Raw genomic sequence first — 18,377 nt, 5'->3', positions numbered from 1 at the left:
CCAATGAGTAGGTATTATTATATTCTAAATTTCATATCCGTATTGTCTTACTCCAAGCCATGCATCCCATCGCTCCATATGCTACCACCCAAGTAAGTCCATGCACATGCATACGTATACGCATACGTATCTGCATCAAGCATAAACATCATGACCCTTTTCCTTACAAACCGGACAGCCACCTCTAATCCTATCCTTCAATAACCTCGCCCGCGTCACTTTCGTCCCAATACTATGCACATTCGTATATCTGCGCTCGTCGTCCCCACCATCGTCAAATCCATCATACGTAGGATGTCTCTCCGCATCAGCCGATTGACGAATCTGGTCTTCGTTTTTGCCGTAGTTTAGGAGGTGAGATAGGTGCCATACGTGACCGCATGCAAAGCCGACTAGGGTCTCTATTTCGCCTTCGACGAAGGCGTTCTTGCAACTTATGCAGTGTACTGGTTTGTGTTTGTGGGATTGTCTCTCTGGACGTTGAGTTTCACTGTCTACTTCGATTTCTTGTTGGGTGACATCGAATTTGACGCCACGACGTTGACCGGCTCGGAGAGTGTTTTGCGCCATTGCAACTTCTCCTCGTAGTACTCTTGCTACTCCTTGACTTATGCTTTCTTGGATTTCATATTCTTTAATCATTCTACTGAGACCTTCTCTCAGGCCCTCGATCTCCAAACCTTCGGGAATTTTCCGAACTAGACGGATTGGATCAATTGCTGTCCCAACTTCTTCCAATAGCCCACGAATAAATCTAGGTTTATCCATAGAGTATTCAAGAAGGTCATCCCAGAGGTCTGCATCATTCTGAGATTTGGCAAATGATATAGCTTGTGAAACATCCGCCAAACGATCAATGATGAGATAGAGAGCGCGTTTTGTTTGTCCAGTCTTGGAGTAGAGATACACAAGCTCAGGGATAAATGAGTGGTTTTCACATTCAAGTGTTGCCTAGGGATTTGTTAGCTTACTTAAATAGAAAGATGGAGCTACACAAACCTTTTCAAAAGTATAGAAGGTGGAAGACTTGAGAAACTCCATAAGTAGGTCGCGATCATATGTCGCGAATAAATTTACAGCTAAATCAGCAAGACCGTCAACGAGCGATCTACTCTCTGCTAATAATCGATCGCGGTTCTCGCTTGGAAGTTCATCTATGCCATCACCTTTCCAGAGCGAGCTAACATAGAAGAAGAGATACAACGGCATTTCTTCTAGCTGATCCACGACAATTTGGGGTCGAACGAGACCATGATGTGCCTCATCAACAAGTAACTGTATAGCTTCAGACGTAGCTTCTTTTAGTTCCGAGATAGAAGCATGTCGCTTTTGGTCCTTCGAAACGCGTAGCATGATGAGGGCAGGGATATCATCTGCAATTGCGTCCACTAAACGATATTGTTTAATAAGAACCATAGCAGAATCGGCATCCTGGAGCTTGATGTAACATTTCAAAGCCTCGCGAGGCCGCCCATCAGCTACATAAAGCTTCCCTAAGCATTCCATGACGATCCGCCAATCCCTACCAATTTCACCATCTTCTACACTGTCTTGGCGGACGTCCCGGTATTTGAGCTGGTTTTCTAAAGCTGTGGCTACAGCTTTGATGTCAAATAAGTCGGGTGACCATTGCTCGAGCAACTCCCTTACCCGTGGTAAGTTATGGGTAATATAATGTCCCAGCACAACCTCGTAGATTGTCGATGGCAGTGGTGGGTTGATTTGTGCCGTAGGTATAAAGTTCGTTATTTCATCAAATTTATTCTTTCCAGCAAATGCCCAGACCCAATGTTCCCAACGATCCGATGTACCCAAGACTTTGCCGCAAATTCTGCCTGCAGTGGTCCAGTCATCGTTCTCAATCAAGGATTGAATCCAAAGTTCACCAATTCTGCGCTTCTCTTTTTCCACGGATGAGTTAATCAAGCGGCTTGCAGATTCGATGGTCGTGCTTTCGTAATCATAGAAGTCATCACTACTTGAGTGTGTTCGATCGGGAGTTGCTGGCCCAATTTCAGAGAGCTTCTCGGGAGAGGATGAAATCACTTCAGGATGTTCGTCAATTAACTCCCAGGCCTCTTGGTGCTTTTCGTGCTCCAGCAGCCACGCAAGATGGTCCGAGAGATCTCGTTTCGTTGCCAAAATACAGTCATATGGACTTTGTATGAAGATTTTCATCCCTGGCGTGGTGATGTGCGGATGAGCAGCAGTAGCACGATTGTACTGGGCGAGCCTTGACCTAACTGAGGTGTGTTTTGAATCACCATCGCCTGTACTTCCATTGCTGATCACACTTGCACTGGAACTAAGCAATGATGTAGCATTAATTGTAGCATTCCACATACCACTGCCCATTCCAGTAAGGGCTTCCAGGGTTCCGCGAGATGTTTGAACGACCGGTTCGTCTCGAGCGGCGGGCAACACGCATAAATGGTAGTCACCAGCTGAGAGTCTCTCGTAACGGCTGACTGTTAATCCATCAGTATCCACCTCTTGGGATGTTCCCAAGTCAATAAGACGAAGTTCTGGCGATAGTGCGTTCTGTCGACGCCGTATTCCACCACTCGGTCCGCTACCCGTTGACGACTGGGATTTGTGCCCTTTCGGTGTAACAAATTCCTCATCTTCTTCATCAGGCATAACATAAGCAAGCACAACAAGTAAAGTTGGGGTATATAACGATAATCCAGAAATAATGCAATCCATCCGTAACCTAACAATGTTAGAAAGTCCCAATACCGCCATAGTAAGTTGAGTCTTGCAACTCACATTTTAATGATCTCAGCGCTACCAACAGAACGCTCTCCCACATTTTTTCCAACTCCCGTTCCACCAGGGTGCACATTAATCATCCAAATTGTGCCGCCCCATCCAACGACCAATTTTTCAATTCGCAATTTATCTCTCGAAGCTTGCAATCTCAGCTTCGCTGTGGCAGGGGACGCAGTTGATGCTTCGCGAGCTTTATCATCCTCATCAGTTTCAAGAGTTTTTTCGTCTATCCATTCGACCCTAGCTTTCCAAACACTGGCCATATCTTCCCATTGCTCCCCATCTGGACGAGCTATGTGCCCAATTCTTCTCCAAGCAGATTCAGTATCCGCACTGTCCAATTGCAAGTGAGACCTCATGATTTTAATGCCATGCTCATTGCTCCAAGCAACATATCTTCCTGACAAGGACCACTTGATGGTATTAATTGTGCCCTCTCCGGAGTGTAACACAGTATCCTTCCCAGTATGTGTGCCTAAACCAATAGTTCCTAACCAACCACTTGCAGTAGCCGCCGCACTTCCAGTAGTAGTAGACGTCGAGCTTGTACCTGCTTTACCGCCGACGGTAAGCACTAAATTTCCTGCTAGCCCTCCCGATATATATGTGCGATCATTTTTATAATCCGGCGACAGACTAACAGCTTGGACAGGTCTTGCAAAATCTCTTAGTTGTACATCCTTGACATCAATGAGCGATGCTATGCACACCTTGCCATCAACAGATGATGTGCCAATGTAGATTGCGTTGGAAGGAGTTTTTTGCAGTGTTGGAGCTCCAGGACTACGAGCTGTATTTGTGGAGGACTGGGATATCATTGATGGAGGTCTCTGCGGTGTAATTGGAGCGTCTGAGTGCACTCGCGATGTGAAGCGCTGTACGGCTTCAGGAACTGCTGTAGGTAGCGGAGGAGGGAAGGGAGATATGGATATGCTCGTAATCGAAGCTGAGTGAGCATGGTAGGTCCGAACCGATTTGAACGAAGGCAGCAACAATACATGCTGCATATGATGTTAGCAGGTCATTTCAAGGAAAGCGGGGTTTCGGTAGCATACAATATTCCCATTGTGTGTACCAATAAACTACAAAACAGTTAGCTGCAGGAGCTCAGTCACCGGGGTATTGGAGGTTCACCATCTTGTCGCCAGCAACCAGAAAAGTACTTGTAGCATCTCCATTCCTATAGACTGGACCAAGATGGCTTGTCATTCGAGCATATTTTAGCTTGGGCTCTTCCTCCTCTTCCTCTTCATCCTCCTCCGATTCTGTTTCGACGGTATCATCATCATCTCCTGTCTCAGTGCCAGCTCGACTGGACTCAATATTGTCTAGATTTTTGGTGTCGCCTTGTTCTTCTGAGCCTTCAGCCATAACGGCAGACTCTCACGATCACATCTGCTGTTGTTGTCAAGGATGTGCAGGGGTAGCTACACCGACGACGTCAATGCCAGTGAAGTTTAGAGCGCCTTCAGATAACCGAGTTCTAGGCTTTCGGCAGTAAATTTATTTTTTTGGGGTGATCCTAATAATCTAGCTTCGAAACCCTCGCAACCATGGACAATTTTGTGTACAATTTATGTTGTACGACTAGTAAGGTCTACAATTACCATGAAGTCTTTACGTCGTTCGTTTTCCTCTGTCGCAGTTAGACGCCCAATTGGTGAAAATAATTCACGACTTCCTTATCGATGCCTACATGCTACAGCACCGGCGCCACAACCTAGAAAGCGGAATTTCTTTTCCTCCAACGCTGCCCTCCAACAAGATCTCGCATCATCCACTCACGAATCTGCATCAGAGCTGAAGCCTGTTCAGAAGAGAAAGCCTATACGGTCGCCAGCTGGGAAGACGAGTTTGAGAAGGGTAGCAGTGGAAGCTCAAAGATCCAGGCAAAACACAACTCGATCTGAAGTCACATCCGAAAATGTTGAAGGCACGAATAGAGTTACTGCTATCTCCGTGGCAGATCATTTTGACATGGAAGCTGTAGCTCGAATCCTACGATCGCACGGCTTCTCAATTGACCCAGATGGAACTGGCTTTGAATCCGATGAGGTTATACACACACGAGGGGTCAACAATGGGGATATATTTGTGTTCCCCTCAGGGTCACTTGTGGCATGGTCTTTACCCCAGGATGTAGTTACAGATTTGGCAACCAAGACCCTATTACCAGCCGCTATCGATTCACATGTGACCGATGTTGAGATAGAAGATCTGGAATGTGAGGAGGACGCTAAACGCGAGAACAGCAGTATAAGAGGAGATATCATTGTGCTAGGGACGAAGGATTCGCCAAGTGAGGGCCGTTTAAGGTATCCCACGCCCAGTCACATTTGCCTGGTAAATCATCAATGCTAATTTTTGCCATAGTTCACGAGTAGATACAACTCTTGCAAAGATTGCCTTCTCTTCTGGCCTTGCTAGGTCGACAAAACTCGCGGTCCTCGAGACTATGTTGTCAAAGTACTTCGAATCTACCAAAGCCATACCTACATTACTCTCAAGAGGGTCAAGGCTACCTTTTAATAGGCAATTCATGTTACAAAAGACTGGGGAATTACTTGATTTACGGGCCCGGCTAAACCACTATTCCGAGCTCACAGATTCACTCCCGGATTTGTTTTGGGATAGTAGGCATGAATTAGGTCTAGAAGGGTATTATGATCAAGTTGGAAGGGCTCTTGATGTTGGTGTACGGATCAAGACTTTGAATCAGAAAATGGATTATGCCCAGGAGATTGCAACAATTCTTCGGGAGACGATGAGTGAGAAGCACAGCATCCATCTAGAGTGGATCATTATTGTTCTCATTGCTGTGGAAGTAGGCTTTGAGCTTCGGAGATTATGGAAGGAACGAAGTGAAAGACTGGAAAGGGAAATGGAGAAGGAACACGGCACATGACATGTTATGTTATGAAATCGAAACACGTTTTCCTTTCCAATCTCCGAAGATTTCAAAAGATACCCCACTCCATACTCGAGAGCAAAAGCTCGTTGCACTTCCAGTAGGAAAACTGGAATATTATAACTTATATCGTTGAATCCTGTTTCGGCTGTGTGATATCCTTGATTTCGAGCTATTGAGTTGAATCAGTTCTTTTATGCCTCTGAAAGCTGTAAAATCGACCTTGAGTTCAGAAATCCTCTCATACGCTAACTTGTGATATATCAACTAATTAGCTAACCAATGGATGGCATCGTCAGCCCGAGGGGTCTGGGGTAGCGGGCACCAGCATATGCAACATTGCTTTGTTTGCAAGTTCTAAATATCGAATTAATTCCACTTGGCAATGCTTATCGGTTGGTGCATATTATGGAAAGGTGATGTTCTAGTCGACGTGTCTGGAAATGTATTTCTAGTAGCAGGAATGCTTCAATATCTCCAAACGATGTGACTCTTACATATACATTATTTTTCTGCCATAAAATGATAAGTTTGCACCGAAGGGGGAAAGCCGAGAAAGCCGTGAAAGCAAGTAAATAACCAAAATACGGAGATTTCATTGATAGACCCTAGGCCATTTCCTCAGCAACAGATACAATACATACCCTAGCAGGGGACAAAGATGTCTGCTATACCATGATTCAGATTGTTCATTGATAAACACGAAATAATTCTGCACCCTCAATAGTGATCATGGTCAAGTATCTAGCGACATTAGGTACTTTTGAACAGGTTTGCACCCTTGCAGCACCGAGCGACCTCGGAACACCAACAGTTATCATTTCAACTTACACCGAAACGGCACCCACTATTGAGCAAGCAACTAAAGCTATCCATCAACTACTCAGTAACGGCAACACACAGGCTTAGACCAACATCCTGGGAGCTGACTACCACACAAAGCTGGGTAACATGGCGGATATCTATCGACTTCTTGGCCGATCGCCAGATCAGACTTCTCGATTATATACCACATAAGTGTCTATCAACAAGCTGTAATGATATGCCTCACTGGTATCAAGGTCAAGCTGTGGCTGAATTTAGAGGAGAGTCTACAACATACAGTACTAATCTCAACACGCTTTCTGTTGATTAGCCTTTGTATTAGGCTGGCACACCTGGAATCAAATTGAGCAAATACGCAGTATCTACATTCAGGCAAAGCACACAGTCTGGTGAGGGAATGGAATATGAATCGGATCACCGCGGCACAAATAATGGTGGGCCCAACAATGAGTTGCATTGATGCTGCAGGGCGCGCGATCGAAAAACCTGGCTCTTCTGAGACGGGAAGATCTCGCAACAATAGGCAGCCTCTATGAGACGAATGTTTTCCATTATGAGAAAAAGATGCTCGACAATCTCAAAATGTGGTCTTTACTTGAGCCATGCGAAAAAACTTATTGCAAGTGCTGTGGGGAATTCAGGAGTTCCCTTTAGCGAGAGGCTAATGCCGTGTTGGGGCAATAATTACAATTCGTATTTATGGTCTCATAGAGCGAGTTGGGCAAGCAAGCAAAGCCGTGGAGAATGATGCCCAGATCGGAGAAGAATACACCAGCCTGACATATTCCACATCCATCGTCGCGATAATTTTTCCTGTTCAGCTTGACAGACGAGGTGTGGCATATCAAACAAGCTGGCGTGAATTACTTGAAGAATCACAACCCTAGATCCAAACCGGCAGCATCACAACCGAAGGGAACTTCCGAAAACAGTCAAAATACTTAAACTATCCAGCTGCATACACGACTCTTGCCGCGTCGTATCGCGTCGAATCTCACAATGGTTGATATTCCTCAGACAATGAAAACAGCTGTGTACGGAGTTTACATGTTCGTTGCCGGTCTCGGCGTGTAGTTGGTTTTATTTTAAAACACCCAACAAAGACGTGCACACGTGTGTGCGCAGTGCAAACGTTCAGATCTTACTTTAATCATCAGATATTAGGCGCTGTGAAGCTCACCGCGACTTTGGTGCAGCTTGTGGAAAGGAGGTTTTGTAGGAAGCACTGGCAAACTTGGCATGGCCTAGGTCGAATTTCTAGAGAATCATATGGTGTGCCGGCTCACAGACGCCACTATCATTGTCGTTATAGGTCAGTCGTGCTCTGACACTCCTTATTCGAGACAGTCGTCAGGAACATGGTGGATTCTCTAAGCACCTGAAGACGAGAAAGACACTGCATAATTTGATAGGCCAAACTTACGAGCATTGACCTGTCAAACTCGGCGGTTACAAGAAAGACTTCTGAAGGCGACTGAAACTTGCCAGGCACTTGGCCTCAGATGATCCTCAACCTTCCAGTGACTCGAGCTTTTCCGGATCTAAATTACAGCCCATGCCCCAACCATAGGCGATCCTGCTAATCCCCATAAAACATGTTCACCTACCTGGGCATCTGCTTGGCAAGACGAAGTCGGTGTATACTATTGCTAATTCCCATCAAGATACAGCGTGCAGGCCCACGAAATCCCAAACGTATCATCATCACATTTGCAGCGCTCTGCACGTTTACTAGCCAAACCCGGAACCGGTACTCTTTCTTCACTCCATCTCCGTCGCTCAGTTCTTCGTGAGAAGACTAGAGCCAAACGAAATCCAATATTGTCTCCACAAGTGTTGCTCCTCCACTATAAATTCGATCTTTGCCTGAACTTAGACAAGTCACGTCGATTACTATGCATTTCGCGCACACGAAGATAAGAATGTGATTGATGCATCTCATCTTATTAAAGAATAGTGTGGATGCCTTCAATATGATTAAAGTTACACTCGCCACCGCCACACCAGCCCTCTTATCATTCAAAGGATATTCCTCCTCTTCGTAAGCGTAACCAATTGAAACGCTGTGTTGTCTAATTCGCCTTTCGCGGCGCAAGACTCTTTTAGGCCAAAATTTATGTCATTTGAGGGAGCTCCTCAGCCTTTCTCTGTCAAACTTATGAGATAAGCAGCCGGCAAGCCACCCCAACTCTCCCGTGGAAACGGTCCGGGTCATGGGCATGGCGTCTTCCGCACTTTTGGCTCCATCGGTCCTGAAAAAAGAAGAAGATGACTGTATAATGGAACTTGAAAGTCACAAGTTCATTCCGATACCAAAGCCACTTACTAATAGCCACCAGCAACTTGCCTGACCGTGTCTTGAATATGACCCGAACCACCGAATTAGACAACGCTACTTTGAGGCTGAAGAGTCAGCATAGATTGAAGAAGTACTTATGCGGCGCTTCCAGTCGTCTTGACGCTGTTAAATGCCTTAGCCGGCAACTGCGATGCTGTTAGATACTGTTAAAGATAAATCATCCATAATTGCTGACATTAACGGGATCTCGAGCTAAACGTCGAAATTCGGATCCTCAGAAATGTGTACGTCCTTACTAGTCCTTTGACTGTAGATGATTGTAGAACGCGGATCGTATAATTTTTTGTACCTTATGATTTGACGGGGCATATCCACTGCAGTTTGATGGTAAGGCATGGTCCGGAGCGGGGGTAAGCTTTTCAAGAACTTCTGTTTCTTAGTTTCATTTTTTGAGATGCAATTTTGGAGGGGTTACGTCGAACTGTTTATACCTTAGGGATGTAAACAACACTCTGAAAAAATGCAAAAACTTACATACGTAAGGATAGAATTGCGGTCAGATGAGTAAAAACGAGGCCCAGAAACCCGATGTAGCGTTAAGGTTGTAGCCGCTGCATGACGACGAATTAAAGTAGCATTATCATCGTTGTGCAGTATCGCAAGGCTGAATTCCTATACGGCTACACGTCAAGTGCGTGCTAATAAAGATATTATAAATTTACTTCCTTGCATACTAATATAAGCGTATTGTATGCATGAGGAGTGCAAGGCTGAATTCTTCAAATGCCAGTTTGCATCGAGGGAAGTAAGCCAACTTATCGCTAGATTCGAATTCCTCGTCAAAACAACAATGTAACGGCACAGTTGCTTGACCTGAAATTTTTATTCAAGGATCGGATCCGCAGATGTATAAGAATGCTATGGCTACCCACTTTCATGTCCTGGATGGAACAAGAAATCGATACGCGACAAGTGCGAGGCGAGGCGAGCAATTTAATATTTAGAGGAGATATGAATTGCTCAAAGAATGGCTAACGCTGCGAGGAAAAAAGCCTGGAGCCCGAAATGCAAAACTGGATGTCTTACTTGTCGGTTAGTCATCCTGCTTTATTTCATATTTTGCCTCTATGATAAGTATATGAGTAGAGTTCCAAGGTCGAGAAACTAACGGCAAATAGGACACGACGTGTAAAATGCGGAGAAGAGAAACCAGAATGTCTTCGGTGCACAAAACTTGGACGCAAATGCGATTGGTATGATCCAGATCGCCCGGAAATGTCAAGCACGGGCCTGGCACGAAGGGCTAGTGCTGGATCTTCGCCAACGGCAAGCTCAATTGCTAGTCCCACTGCAAGCATAATTGCGACATCATCCGCTATTATTGAAAAGGATGAAAGGGAAACAAGAAGCCTCAATTTTTTCATCAACAACACAGCGCCAGAACTAGCAGGTGATTTTAAGTCTAGATTCTGGAACAGTCTCGTTTTGCAAAGGTGTCACTCCGATCCTCCCATTCGCCATGCGGTGATTGCTCTGGGAGCTTTCCACGAGTTCTTCAAGTTTGGCGATAAAAAGTTGTTGGAGGCAGGAGCTATTGATGATCCTAAGTAACGACTTGCTCTACAACAGAATAATGAAGCTATACGCCATTTGACTGGACATTCTTCACAGGGAGGTGATCCACAATCTGCGGAAGTAATTCTGACATCTTGTCTCTTGTTTATTTGCTTTGAAGCAATGCAAGGAAACTATCAAGAGGCATTTGCGCATCTTAACAGTGGTCTGAAGATTCTAGGAGATTGCGTCCACAAGAACGAAAATGATCCCAATGGTGATTCAGAGTCGAACATGACTCAAGAATTCATCCGCTCGGAGCTTTTGCCTCTGTTTCGTGCTTTAGACATCCAGACAACGACAATTTTACCTAATAGCTTGGCAATGACAACTGCATCCACCAAATTCAATTTAGAACTCAAAATAGCATACCAAACAGCATTTCATCTCTGAATGAAGCAAAATATCATTTGCAGAATCAGACTCATGCAATACTGGAATACCATCGGAGCGTGACACAAAACCATAGTCTTGACACGACAGAGAAAGCTGATGCTTCACGGTCAAATAACATGGATGCTATAATGGAAGAAAAGAGGAACCATGATTTAAAGCTTGAACAGTGGTCCACAGTATTCCACAGTTTCGCACAAACGGCAGGTCAAACAATGGATACAAAGGATCTGCGAGCATCTATATCACTCGAACTTGACTACGAAACCAACAAACTTATTCTCGAAACGGCACTGTTCGAAACTGAAATAGACTACGATCGATATATCGATCAGTTTGAGCTAATGACTTCACTAGCCGAGTCGCTTCTTAAATCATACAGCGATTCAAGAACGGAACATAGACCAGTCTTTTCATTCGATACAGTAATCATACCACCATTGGTATTTGTGGTATGCAAATGTCGTGACCCTTCGATACGCAGAAAAGCACATACTCTTCTGTCCACTTCGCTCAGAAGAGAAGGTCTTTGGGATAGTGACTATGCGAGTAGTATTGGTAAATGGTACATAGATAAGGAAGAGAAAGGATTGGAGTATATTTCCAGAGCAGAAGAGGTATTAGAAGCGACTAAGATAGTAGTGTTGGGAATAATCTCGCTAGGACGACGGCGTGCGTTGATTAAGTTTAGGCAGGGTCCTTGTCGAAAGGATGGAGATTTGGATCTCCAGGAGGAGTTGATTGTATGGTGATTTGTATTTAGATAATTGGTAACAAGGACTCTGGTAGTCTGGTTTTATGACACTGTATATTATAAATATTGTGATTGAGAGCTTGCTTGAAGATACCATTGCTTCTTTACAATTTATATGTCAGTGCTAGTTTTTAGGATAGATCTCAGGTATACAATAAAACTAACCTCATTTTACACAATAATGCTTCATCACCAAACCAGATTTCGGAATCGGACACGTGAAGAATTCAAATGAATTAATATTATATGCAAGATAAAATATTGCAATTGTTAATAAGATATATAAGAATTTCATATTAGTTCCAAGGGCATTATTTCAAGTAACCCTGTAATACCATACCTCTGCTCGGCATTCCTCACGTATTGATGGATGTTAGTTTCATTCTCCGGAATCCTTCATGTATACGTAAAATCACGGCTGATTAGTTATATTGACTAATTGATATGTGATGTATGGATAATTGTCGCTTTTCAATCTTTCACCCCTTGGCCACGGATTGGGTCATTGATTTTGATGGAATAACTAGTCAATTCTCGCTCCTGCTTTTGTATTCTGTGGAAAGATAGGTACTATTAGCATCTTAGATTCACTCACTAACCATTAAACTCCGGATTCGATTACGAGGGCAAGGTTATATAAATAAAACATGAGCTAAATAAGCAAACAGTAGGTGTAACGGTTGGTGATAACATCGGATTACCTACCTACATATCAATGTTTTTAACTCAGCATCGTGCGCAGTATAAGAAGAAGAAAGTTTTCTTCCATCAAAGAGAAAAAGAATCATCCTCTTCATCCATTTCTTGAATTTCCATAGTTCTTCTCATCATAATCATAATTATTACCTTAACGATGTCGGTCCTAAAACTCTTGATTCCCATGTCGGATTATGGTCATGATCCCACAGGTAGCTACTCATCTCACGCATCCATATCCATTAAATTCCAAAAAATCACGATCAATTTACCGTTTTATAGCTTTCCCTAGGTGTAACATTAAAAGTCCATTTTACTAACCTTTCAACCCTAGAAACTGCAATCCCACATCACACCTTCAAAACCGCAGGTTTCAGCGTGTATTTCGCGACGGAACACGGTGCGAGCCCTGCATGCGATATCAAAATGCTCGAGGGAATAACGCAAAAATTACTCGGTGCTACACAAGCCACCATTTCTCTCTACAAAGAGATGTCCCAAACGGAAGAATTTACATCGCCTCTTTCATGGTCTTCAGATTCATTTTCCCTCCAGCCTTATGATTTGGTGTTTCTTCCTGGTGGTCATGACAAAGGTGTGAGACAGTTAATCGATTCGAATATTATGCACAAACATCTTGTTGGGTATTGGAAGGACGTAAAGAAACCTGGCAAGAAATGCATAGGGGCTGTTTGTCATGGGGTTATGTTATTAAGTGAGAGTATGATGGAGGGGAACGATGGAGAGGAAATGAAAAGTATTATTCATGATTGTGATACAACGGCCCTACCGGGCATGTTTGAGGGAATGGCATATTGGAGTACGAGATGGGTGTTGGGTGATTATTATAAAACGTATGGAGCGGGAAGTGAGAATGTGGAGGCGTCGGTTAGGAAGAGGTTGGATGATCCTGAGAGCTAGTGGAAGCATTATTTGTTGTTGAATCCGTGGGTTTATTTATTTACTAGTATTCTGTGATATATATGGAGGCAAGCTAATGAGTTACTAGATTCGTGGTGGAAGATGAGAAGTATAATTATATGAGCGCGAGATAGCCTGGAGATGTGCAGTTATTGGCGGATAGGATTGTCGGTTTGGTCAGGGAGAATGTAAAGAATTGAGTTCTGGTACTCGAGTCTAGAATTTTATGTCCTGGAAGTTTCATATGTAGATGTTATTTACCAAGATTGATTGGCATGGTTCAACTTTCTTAACGGCTCACCAGGGGCTATTAATGACTCCGTAGTCAGACGAGCGAGGTCCATCGGAAGCTAGCATTCAAGGTCCATTAGTGCCATTAGCCTATGAACATGCCGAGTCTAGGCTTATTTGTACTCTACGTGTCACAATAGAGCAATACAAGCATCCCCATACCATTTGAGTCCTTATTTTCACAAGTTTTAGTTCAGGAAATTGCGTTATTGTTAATGTAATTAAATCTCTGTATCGCTATCAAAATTCCAGTATACCACACGTACCTCAAAACGCCATTTCAAAGCCTATCCCGCCAATAGTGAACTCCGCAAACCGAAAAAAAAGCGCAGAACACCCAGCCACGACAAACTTGAGTAAACCACAAAGCACAACTAAAGAGATGTAGAAGCGCCTGTACCTCACGAAGTCTCCTTATCAATACTCTCCTTCTCTTGTTTAGCCGCATCTGACTTCGAACCCTTTGAGGACTTAGAACTCTTCGAATGACTCTCGAACAGTCCCATCAACATTTTTTTATACAACCCACTATTTAAAAATTCCTTATCAATATCCTCATACGCAGCCGCTCCTCCTTTTCCCCAAACATTCTTGCCTAGCTTCACTATACATGCATCTCCACTAACTCCTTCAGTCCATCTCTCGTTCAGAGGTAATCCGTTTCCTTCCGGCGTGTATAACAGCATGTATGTTCCTGTTAAAGCGTGATCTGCGGAATCTTTGACCATGGCTAGGGAAGAATATTTTTGTATTCGAGCGTGCCAGGCATCGCCATCGCCCCAAAATGAGCGCATATCGGGGATGTGCGACAGGTGATTGTCTTTATGTCCTTCGAGGCGGATGTCAATTGTACGGAGAGTGAGAAGAAGGGGTCGTGTACCGGCTTGAGGTAATAAGAGGATAGTGACAGAAATAGTTTCAAATTTTGGAGAAGGAGGACCGCTTGTTGCGAAGACTTTGCTGAAGATTCCAAGGCGGTTTGTACTGTTTCCTCGCTGATGTCGTGGGGGCTGATCTGAGAAATTTGAGTCTGTGGGAAGGTGTGGTGTTTTTGCTTGGCTTATGATAAATTCTGATTCATTTTCAAGAGCTTCATAGCGTTTTGCAGTGTCAGGGCCATGTTCATGGGTTGGAGGTGGACTATAGATTCCTGAGAGGAGAGGTATTTGTTGTTGGACTGCCGGTTGGGCACCATGATTTTCGGAACTTTCCATGGCTACGAAATTAGAAACGTTATGTGCAGTTTATTTTCAGTGCAATAGGAAGTGTTATGTAGGAACTTGGCTTGGAAGGTAGACGTAAGGCTTAGCTTCACGGATGAAGGGAGTTACGTAAGTATCGATACACTGGTGCAACAACAGTTGCTATAACCTTAATTGGACCAATCGAAGAACACCGAGTAGAAAAAAGCAGAAAGATGCATCGGTATTTTGGAGCAAGTGCAGTGGCGCTGCAGGAGTGTGAACCACGGTAGTTTCCACGGCGGCAAGATCTTGTTAGGTCAACCAATCATAATACGCTCGAACCACAGAACCGTTGGGCGCAGAAAATCATCGAATTCTTCGGTGGACTTGACGAGATGATAGAAAAGCTAGAATTATCAGACGAAACATGGTACCTGAATAATGTCCAATGTGCAAGAAAGGTAACGGAATTTTGTGGCGAGGTATTATGATTTGCGTAGTATAGAAATTCATTGCCTGTGGGGTGCCTAGAAGGCGGTCAAACCTTGCTCAACTGATCATGATTAACCACCTGAGCTGCTTTTGCGAGCCCAAGTTGAGGTATCCCCGAAGCTATTCTGCATAGTAGCCACTCTTCCTGCTTGATGCTCCTATCAAAGGCTGTAGAGATTCCCGACAGTTTGGTTATGACACGGATAGATAAAATGGCTCATGCATGATCCTTGTTGATGAATCCTCTTTTTCTGAGACATATCCAATTCAAACTGCCTTTTGGACAACGAAACAGGCGCCGCCAGGGCTTGTGTCACCTTACGAATTTGCTAGAATCGACATGAATTTCTCCCCACTGTGCTATGCTGAACATCGCAATCTCTTTCTTTCGTGAATACTTCAGTTGATCATCGAAAAAGGATGCTGAAATTACGCTTGTACCGGTTTTGCGCAGCAAGGTGCTATTGATGATTGTAGCAGCAAGATCAAGTAATCCTACATTCCACCATAGGATTCATTAACGTTCACTGGCGCTCACGACCTTCACAATCGGTGCAACATAATTTCTGTGAGTTCTTTCTTGCCTTGCAAATCGCCGCTGCATATATGCTTTTATCCCTGAAGCATATATCGCGTCCCAATGACAAGTCAGTGGTCTTGAGGTCGGGACTGAAATGTGGCGACCATCTTCCGGATGTATTACAAGTTGAGAATGGTAGTTCAAGGAGAGTTCATCCTCGCCACAAAAGTCGATAGTAACGATGAGTAAACACAGATTTAGGAACCAACGGCGGATAATGTTTTCTGCTTCGCATTCTGCATCCAAAATTGATTCTCGAGAAATCACTAAACTTTCTACGCCATCAAAAATGCCCAGTAAAGGCATCAAATGCACAGCACTGCTGAAAGTACCCGTGGTTGTCGGCCAACAGCCTCGAACAAAACCAAAGTCGAGATTCTTGAGGAACAATGGATTGAAGGCAAAATTAATAGAAAATGAAATGTGTCTCGAATATTCAGACAACCGGTACCGTTTTAAAATCTCGGCTCTGGATTCTATACAGGCTGAGAGAAGAGGATGCGTTGTCTTGATTCGAAAAATCCATTGTGGTATTGTATCCATGAGAGGTGGAAGTTCGAGCTCTATTGTGTGAGGCTCTAGGAGAGCAAACGCCCAGACTTCAGCGCGGAATTCAGATGGTAGATTGCTAAATAGCGTGAAAGAAGTCAATTTTGACAAAGATACACTGCGGGGAATGCTATGCGGACAGCTTTCGATAGACTGAAGATATCGAGTTGCAATGATGCGACGCATACTCCGCGTTGCTGGGACGTGCTTCACGACGGAAGTCTCTGTCGATTGGCTAAAGACACTCATTCTTGAGGATATATGCCGATCAAAAAAACACAATAGTTTGACAATTAAATATTGTTGGGAAAGTCTATATACTTCATGAGTCTTGAGGGGCAGTGGTAAGTTGTATATGTTGGCTATGTGGAAAGCACCATCGTGGGATCAACCAACACGCGCGTGGGCCGTCAATCGCACGCTGGAAGTGCGCGCGTAACGAAACCATCCTACTTGGAGGGTTAATTCGACTTCGAAGAAGTGTTTGCCAATGAAATCCTCAATAATTGTACAGTAAAGTGGGAGTATTCATCCCTATCGGTGTATTTTCTGTTTGCGGCCACCCGCAAACGTGTTGAGAATGCGGAATATGATAGTAACACTGGAATGCAATCCGCAAACTCTAATGAAGTGTAATGCATACATATTTCTTGGAAAGATTACCCGATGTAAATATTTCCAAAGTAAAATGTGCTCAAGACCATGTACTTAATGTTAATGGATTGAGTATAGGAAAGACGGATTTGCAGAAGTTGGGAATATAAGATGTCCATGATGACTAAGCCGGCGAAATCGTGCACCTGTAACGTTATGTACTCGACAAAAAAGCGAATATTAGGCTCAAAATCAATGAATTCTCTAAAACTCTTACACCCGATTTCATAACATGTGTTACGAGGTTTGCCGTCTAGATCACGTGGAAGTGCTCTAGGCTCTCGAAGTGGTTTATAACTAGGCGTCAAGCAGGGACTTAAGTAATGACAATAATGATATGTAATTCGTAACTAATAGTAGAGTATACTAAATGATTGATCTTGAGCACGAAGCTCTACAATAAGGAATCCTTCCTAGCTATATAGATCTTCGTAATTAGGAGCCATAGAAGCCTTCGAACCTCCAATGCTCCATCATATGATCCTCTAATCATATGGTTCTGTAATTGTTATCGAACCGGATCTAATCTTAACAGGATCTGTGCATATTTGTTCCCCACACCACCTTGATTCCATACTAAATCGATCAAATCGTATCTCGTAAGTACACGATTGGTTAGTATAAGATCCGTGGTCGTAACAAGTTGAAAAAAGCTTCAAGTCAGATATGCCTGAGGTTGTGAGGTTACTATGCCAAGCTTTTTGTTAGATTTTCTGCAGGGGTATTTTAGACCAATCAGATTGTCAGGATCGAGCTTCACTTAAGCGAGTTTCTCATTTTCTATCACCTATATCGGGTAAACCTCGCGTACAGCAATGTTTTGGTGTCGGCAAGCCGACAATCAATTGAATGAAAATCATTTCAATGATAATATTCAATATTGTTAAAAGGAATGACCTCACACAGGGAATAGTGGGAAGCTGATAGGGCAGAACTGAGGTAATATTGGTCTAGTAGGTAAATCTCTCTTCTAAGTTCTACGGAAGTGCGAAGCTCTCTGTAAGAGAGCTTCTCAATCTAGTCCTAACAGGACTAGTGCCCTGTGCACGTGCTACGCAGGAACCATTCACTTTAACAAATATAAATATATTAAATTAAAACTTTTAATTTATAAAGTCTTTTTAATTATGATCTTTTGATTTTGTTTTAAGAATCTAAAGTTATATAAATGATATATTCTTCAAAATTTTATACATTATAAAGAGTATATAAGTCAAAATTATTACTTTGAGATTATTCCTTATTTTAGTTTAATCTCATATGTTTAATTATTCGATCAAGTAATTTTTGATCTCAAATTTATATCCATGGAGACGATGCAAGGAAGGAAGTTTACTTAAACATTTACTTACGCACAGAACACTTTCTCAAGTACTGATAATTATTCGACTTCTTACGCACCCTCTCAGATGCACTCTTTCACGCTTTAGAGAATAATCTGGGCA

General features: G+C 43.4%; 9 protein-coding genes across 9 annotated transcripts; 7 read left to right on the top strand and 2 right to left on the bottom strand.

The window, feature by feature from the left end:
• Positions 1-135: 135 nt before the first annotated feature.
• On the bottom strand, positions 136-4,143 carry SS1G_12002 (hypothetical protein; the record flags this gene model as incomplete). The annotated part of the gene is made up of 5 exons (XM_001586923.1): positions 136-951; positions 1,078-2,713; positions 2,770-3,562; positions 3,828-3,854; positions 3,936-4,143. 5 exons carry the CDS (start codon positions 4,141-4,143, stop codon positions 136-138), a joined length of 3,480 nt encoding a protein of 1,159 aa, XP_001586973.1.
• A 606-nt stretch (positions 4,144-4,749) lies between these two features.
• SS1G_12001 (hypothetical protein) lies at positions 4,750-5,677 on the top strand (the record flags this gene model as incomplete). Its single annotated transcript, XM_001586922.1, has 2 exons — positions 4,750-5,071; positions 5,157-5,677. The coding sequence occupies 2 exons, from the start codon at positions 4,750-4,752 to the stop codon at positions 5,675-5,677; spliced, it is 843 nt and encodes a 280-aa protein (XP_001586972.1).
• A 735-nt stretch (positions 5,678-6,412) lies between these two features.
• On the top strand, positions 6,413-6,589 carry SS1G_12000 (predicted protein; the record flags this gene model as incomplete). The annotated part of the gene is made up of 1 exon (XM_001586921.1): positions 6,413-6,589. One exon carries the CDS (start codon positions 6,413-6,415, stop codon positions 6,587-6,589), a length of 177 nt encoding a protein of 58 aa, XP_001586971.1.
• Positions 6,590-7,504: 915 nt separating this feature from the next.
• SS1G_11999 (predicted protein) lies at positions 7,505-8,425 on the top strand (the record flags this gene model as incomplete). Its single annotated transcript, XM_001586920.1, has 3 exons — positions 7,505-7,573; positions 7,663-7,817; positions 8,170-8,425. 3 exons carry the CDS (start codon positions 7,505-7,507, stop codon positions 8,423-8,425), a joined length of 480 nt encoding a protein of 159 aa, XP_001586970.1.
• Positions 8,426-8,478: 53 nt separating this feature from the next.
• Positions 8,479-9,412, top strand: SS1G_11998 (predicted protein; the record flags this gene model as incomplete). The annotated part of the gene is made up of 4 exons (XM_001586919.1): positions 8,479-8,546; positions 8,845-8,968; positions 9,185-9,214; positions 9,353-9,412. 4 exons carry the CDS (start codon positions 8,479-8,481, stop codon positions 9,410-9,412), a joined length of 282 nt encoding a protein of 93 aa, XP_001586969.1.
• A 419-nt stretch (positions 9,413-9,831) lies between these two features.
• On the top strand, positions 9,832-10,415 carry SS1G_11997 (hypothetical protein; the record flags this gene model as incomplete). Its single annotated transcript, XM_001586918.1, has 2 exons — positions 9,832-9,896; positions 9,983-10,415. The coding sequence occupies 2 exons, from the start codon at positions 9,832-9,834 to the stop codon at positions 10,413-10,415; spliced, it is 498 nt and encodes a 165-aa protein (XP_001586968.1).
• A 515-nt stretch (positions 10,416-10,930) lies between these two features.
• SS1G_11996 (hypothetical protein) lies at positions 10,931-11,563 on the top strand (the record flags this gene model as incomplete). Its single annotated transcript, XM_001586917.1, has 1 exon — positions 10,931-11,563. One exon carries the CDS (start codon positions 10,931-10,933, stop codon positions 11,561-11,563), a length of 633 nt encoding a protein of 210 aa, XP_001586967.1.
• Positions 11,564-12,418: 855 nt separating this feature from the next.
• On the top strand, positions 12,419-13,182 carry SS1G_11995 (hypothetical protein; the record flags this gene model as incomplete). The annotated part of the gene is made up of 2 exons (XM_001586916.1): positions 12,419-12,473; positions 12,596-13,182. 2 exons carry the CDS (start codon positions 12,419-12,421, stop codon positions 13,180-13,182), a joined length of 642 nt encoding a protein of 213 aa, XP_001586966.1.
• A 692-nt stretch (positions 13,183-13,874) lies between these two features.
• SS1G_11994 (predicted protein) lies at positions 13,875-14,687 on the bottom strand (the record flags this gene model as incomplete). The annotated part of the gene is made up of 1 exon (XM_001586915.1): positions 13,875-14,687. The coding sequence occupies one exon, from the start codon at positions 14,685-14,687 to the stop codon at positions 13,875-13,877; it is 813 nt and encodes a 270-aa protein (XP_001586965.1).
• Between the last annotated feature and the right edge of the window lie 3,690 nt (positions 14,688-18,377).

The sequence above is a fragment of the Sclerotinia sclerotiorum genome, genomic scaffold, assembly GCF_000146945.2.
Source record: "Sclerotinia sclerotiorum 1980 UF-70 scaffold_20 genomic scaffold, whole genome shotgun sequence".
In the NCBI taxonomy this organism is placed as follows: domain Eukaryota; kingdom Fungi; phylum Ascomycota; class Leotiomycetes; order Helotiales; family Sclerotiniaceae; genus Sclerotinia; species Sclerotinia sclerotiorum.
This window is presented reverse-complemented; position numbering and strand designations above follow the sequence as displayed.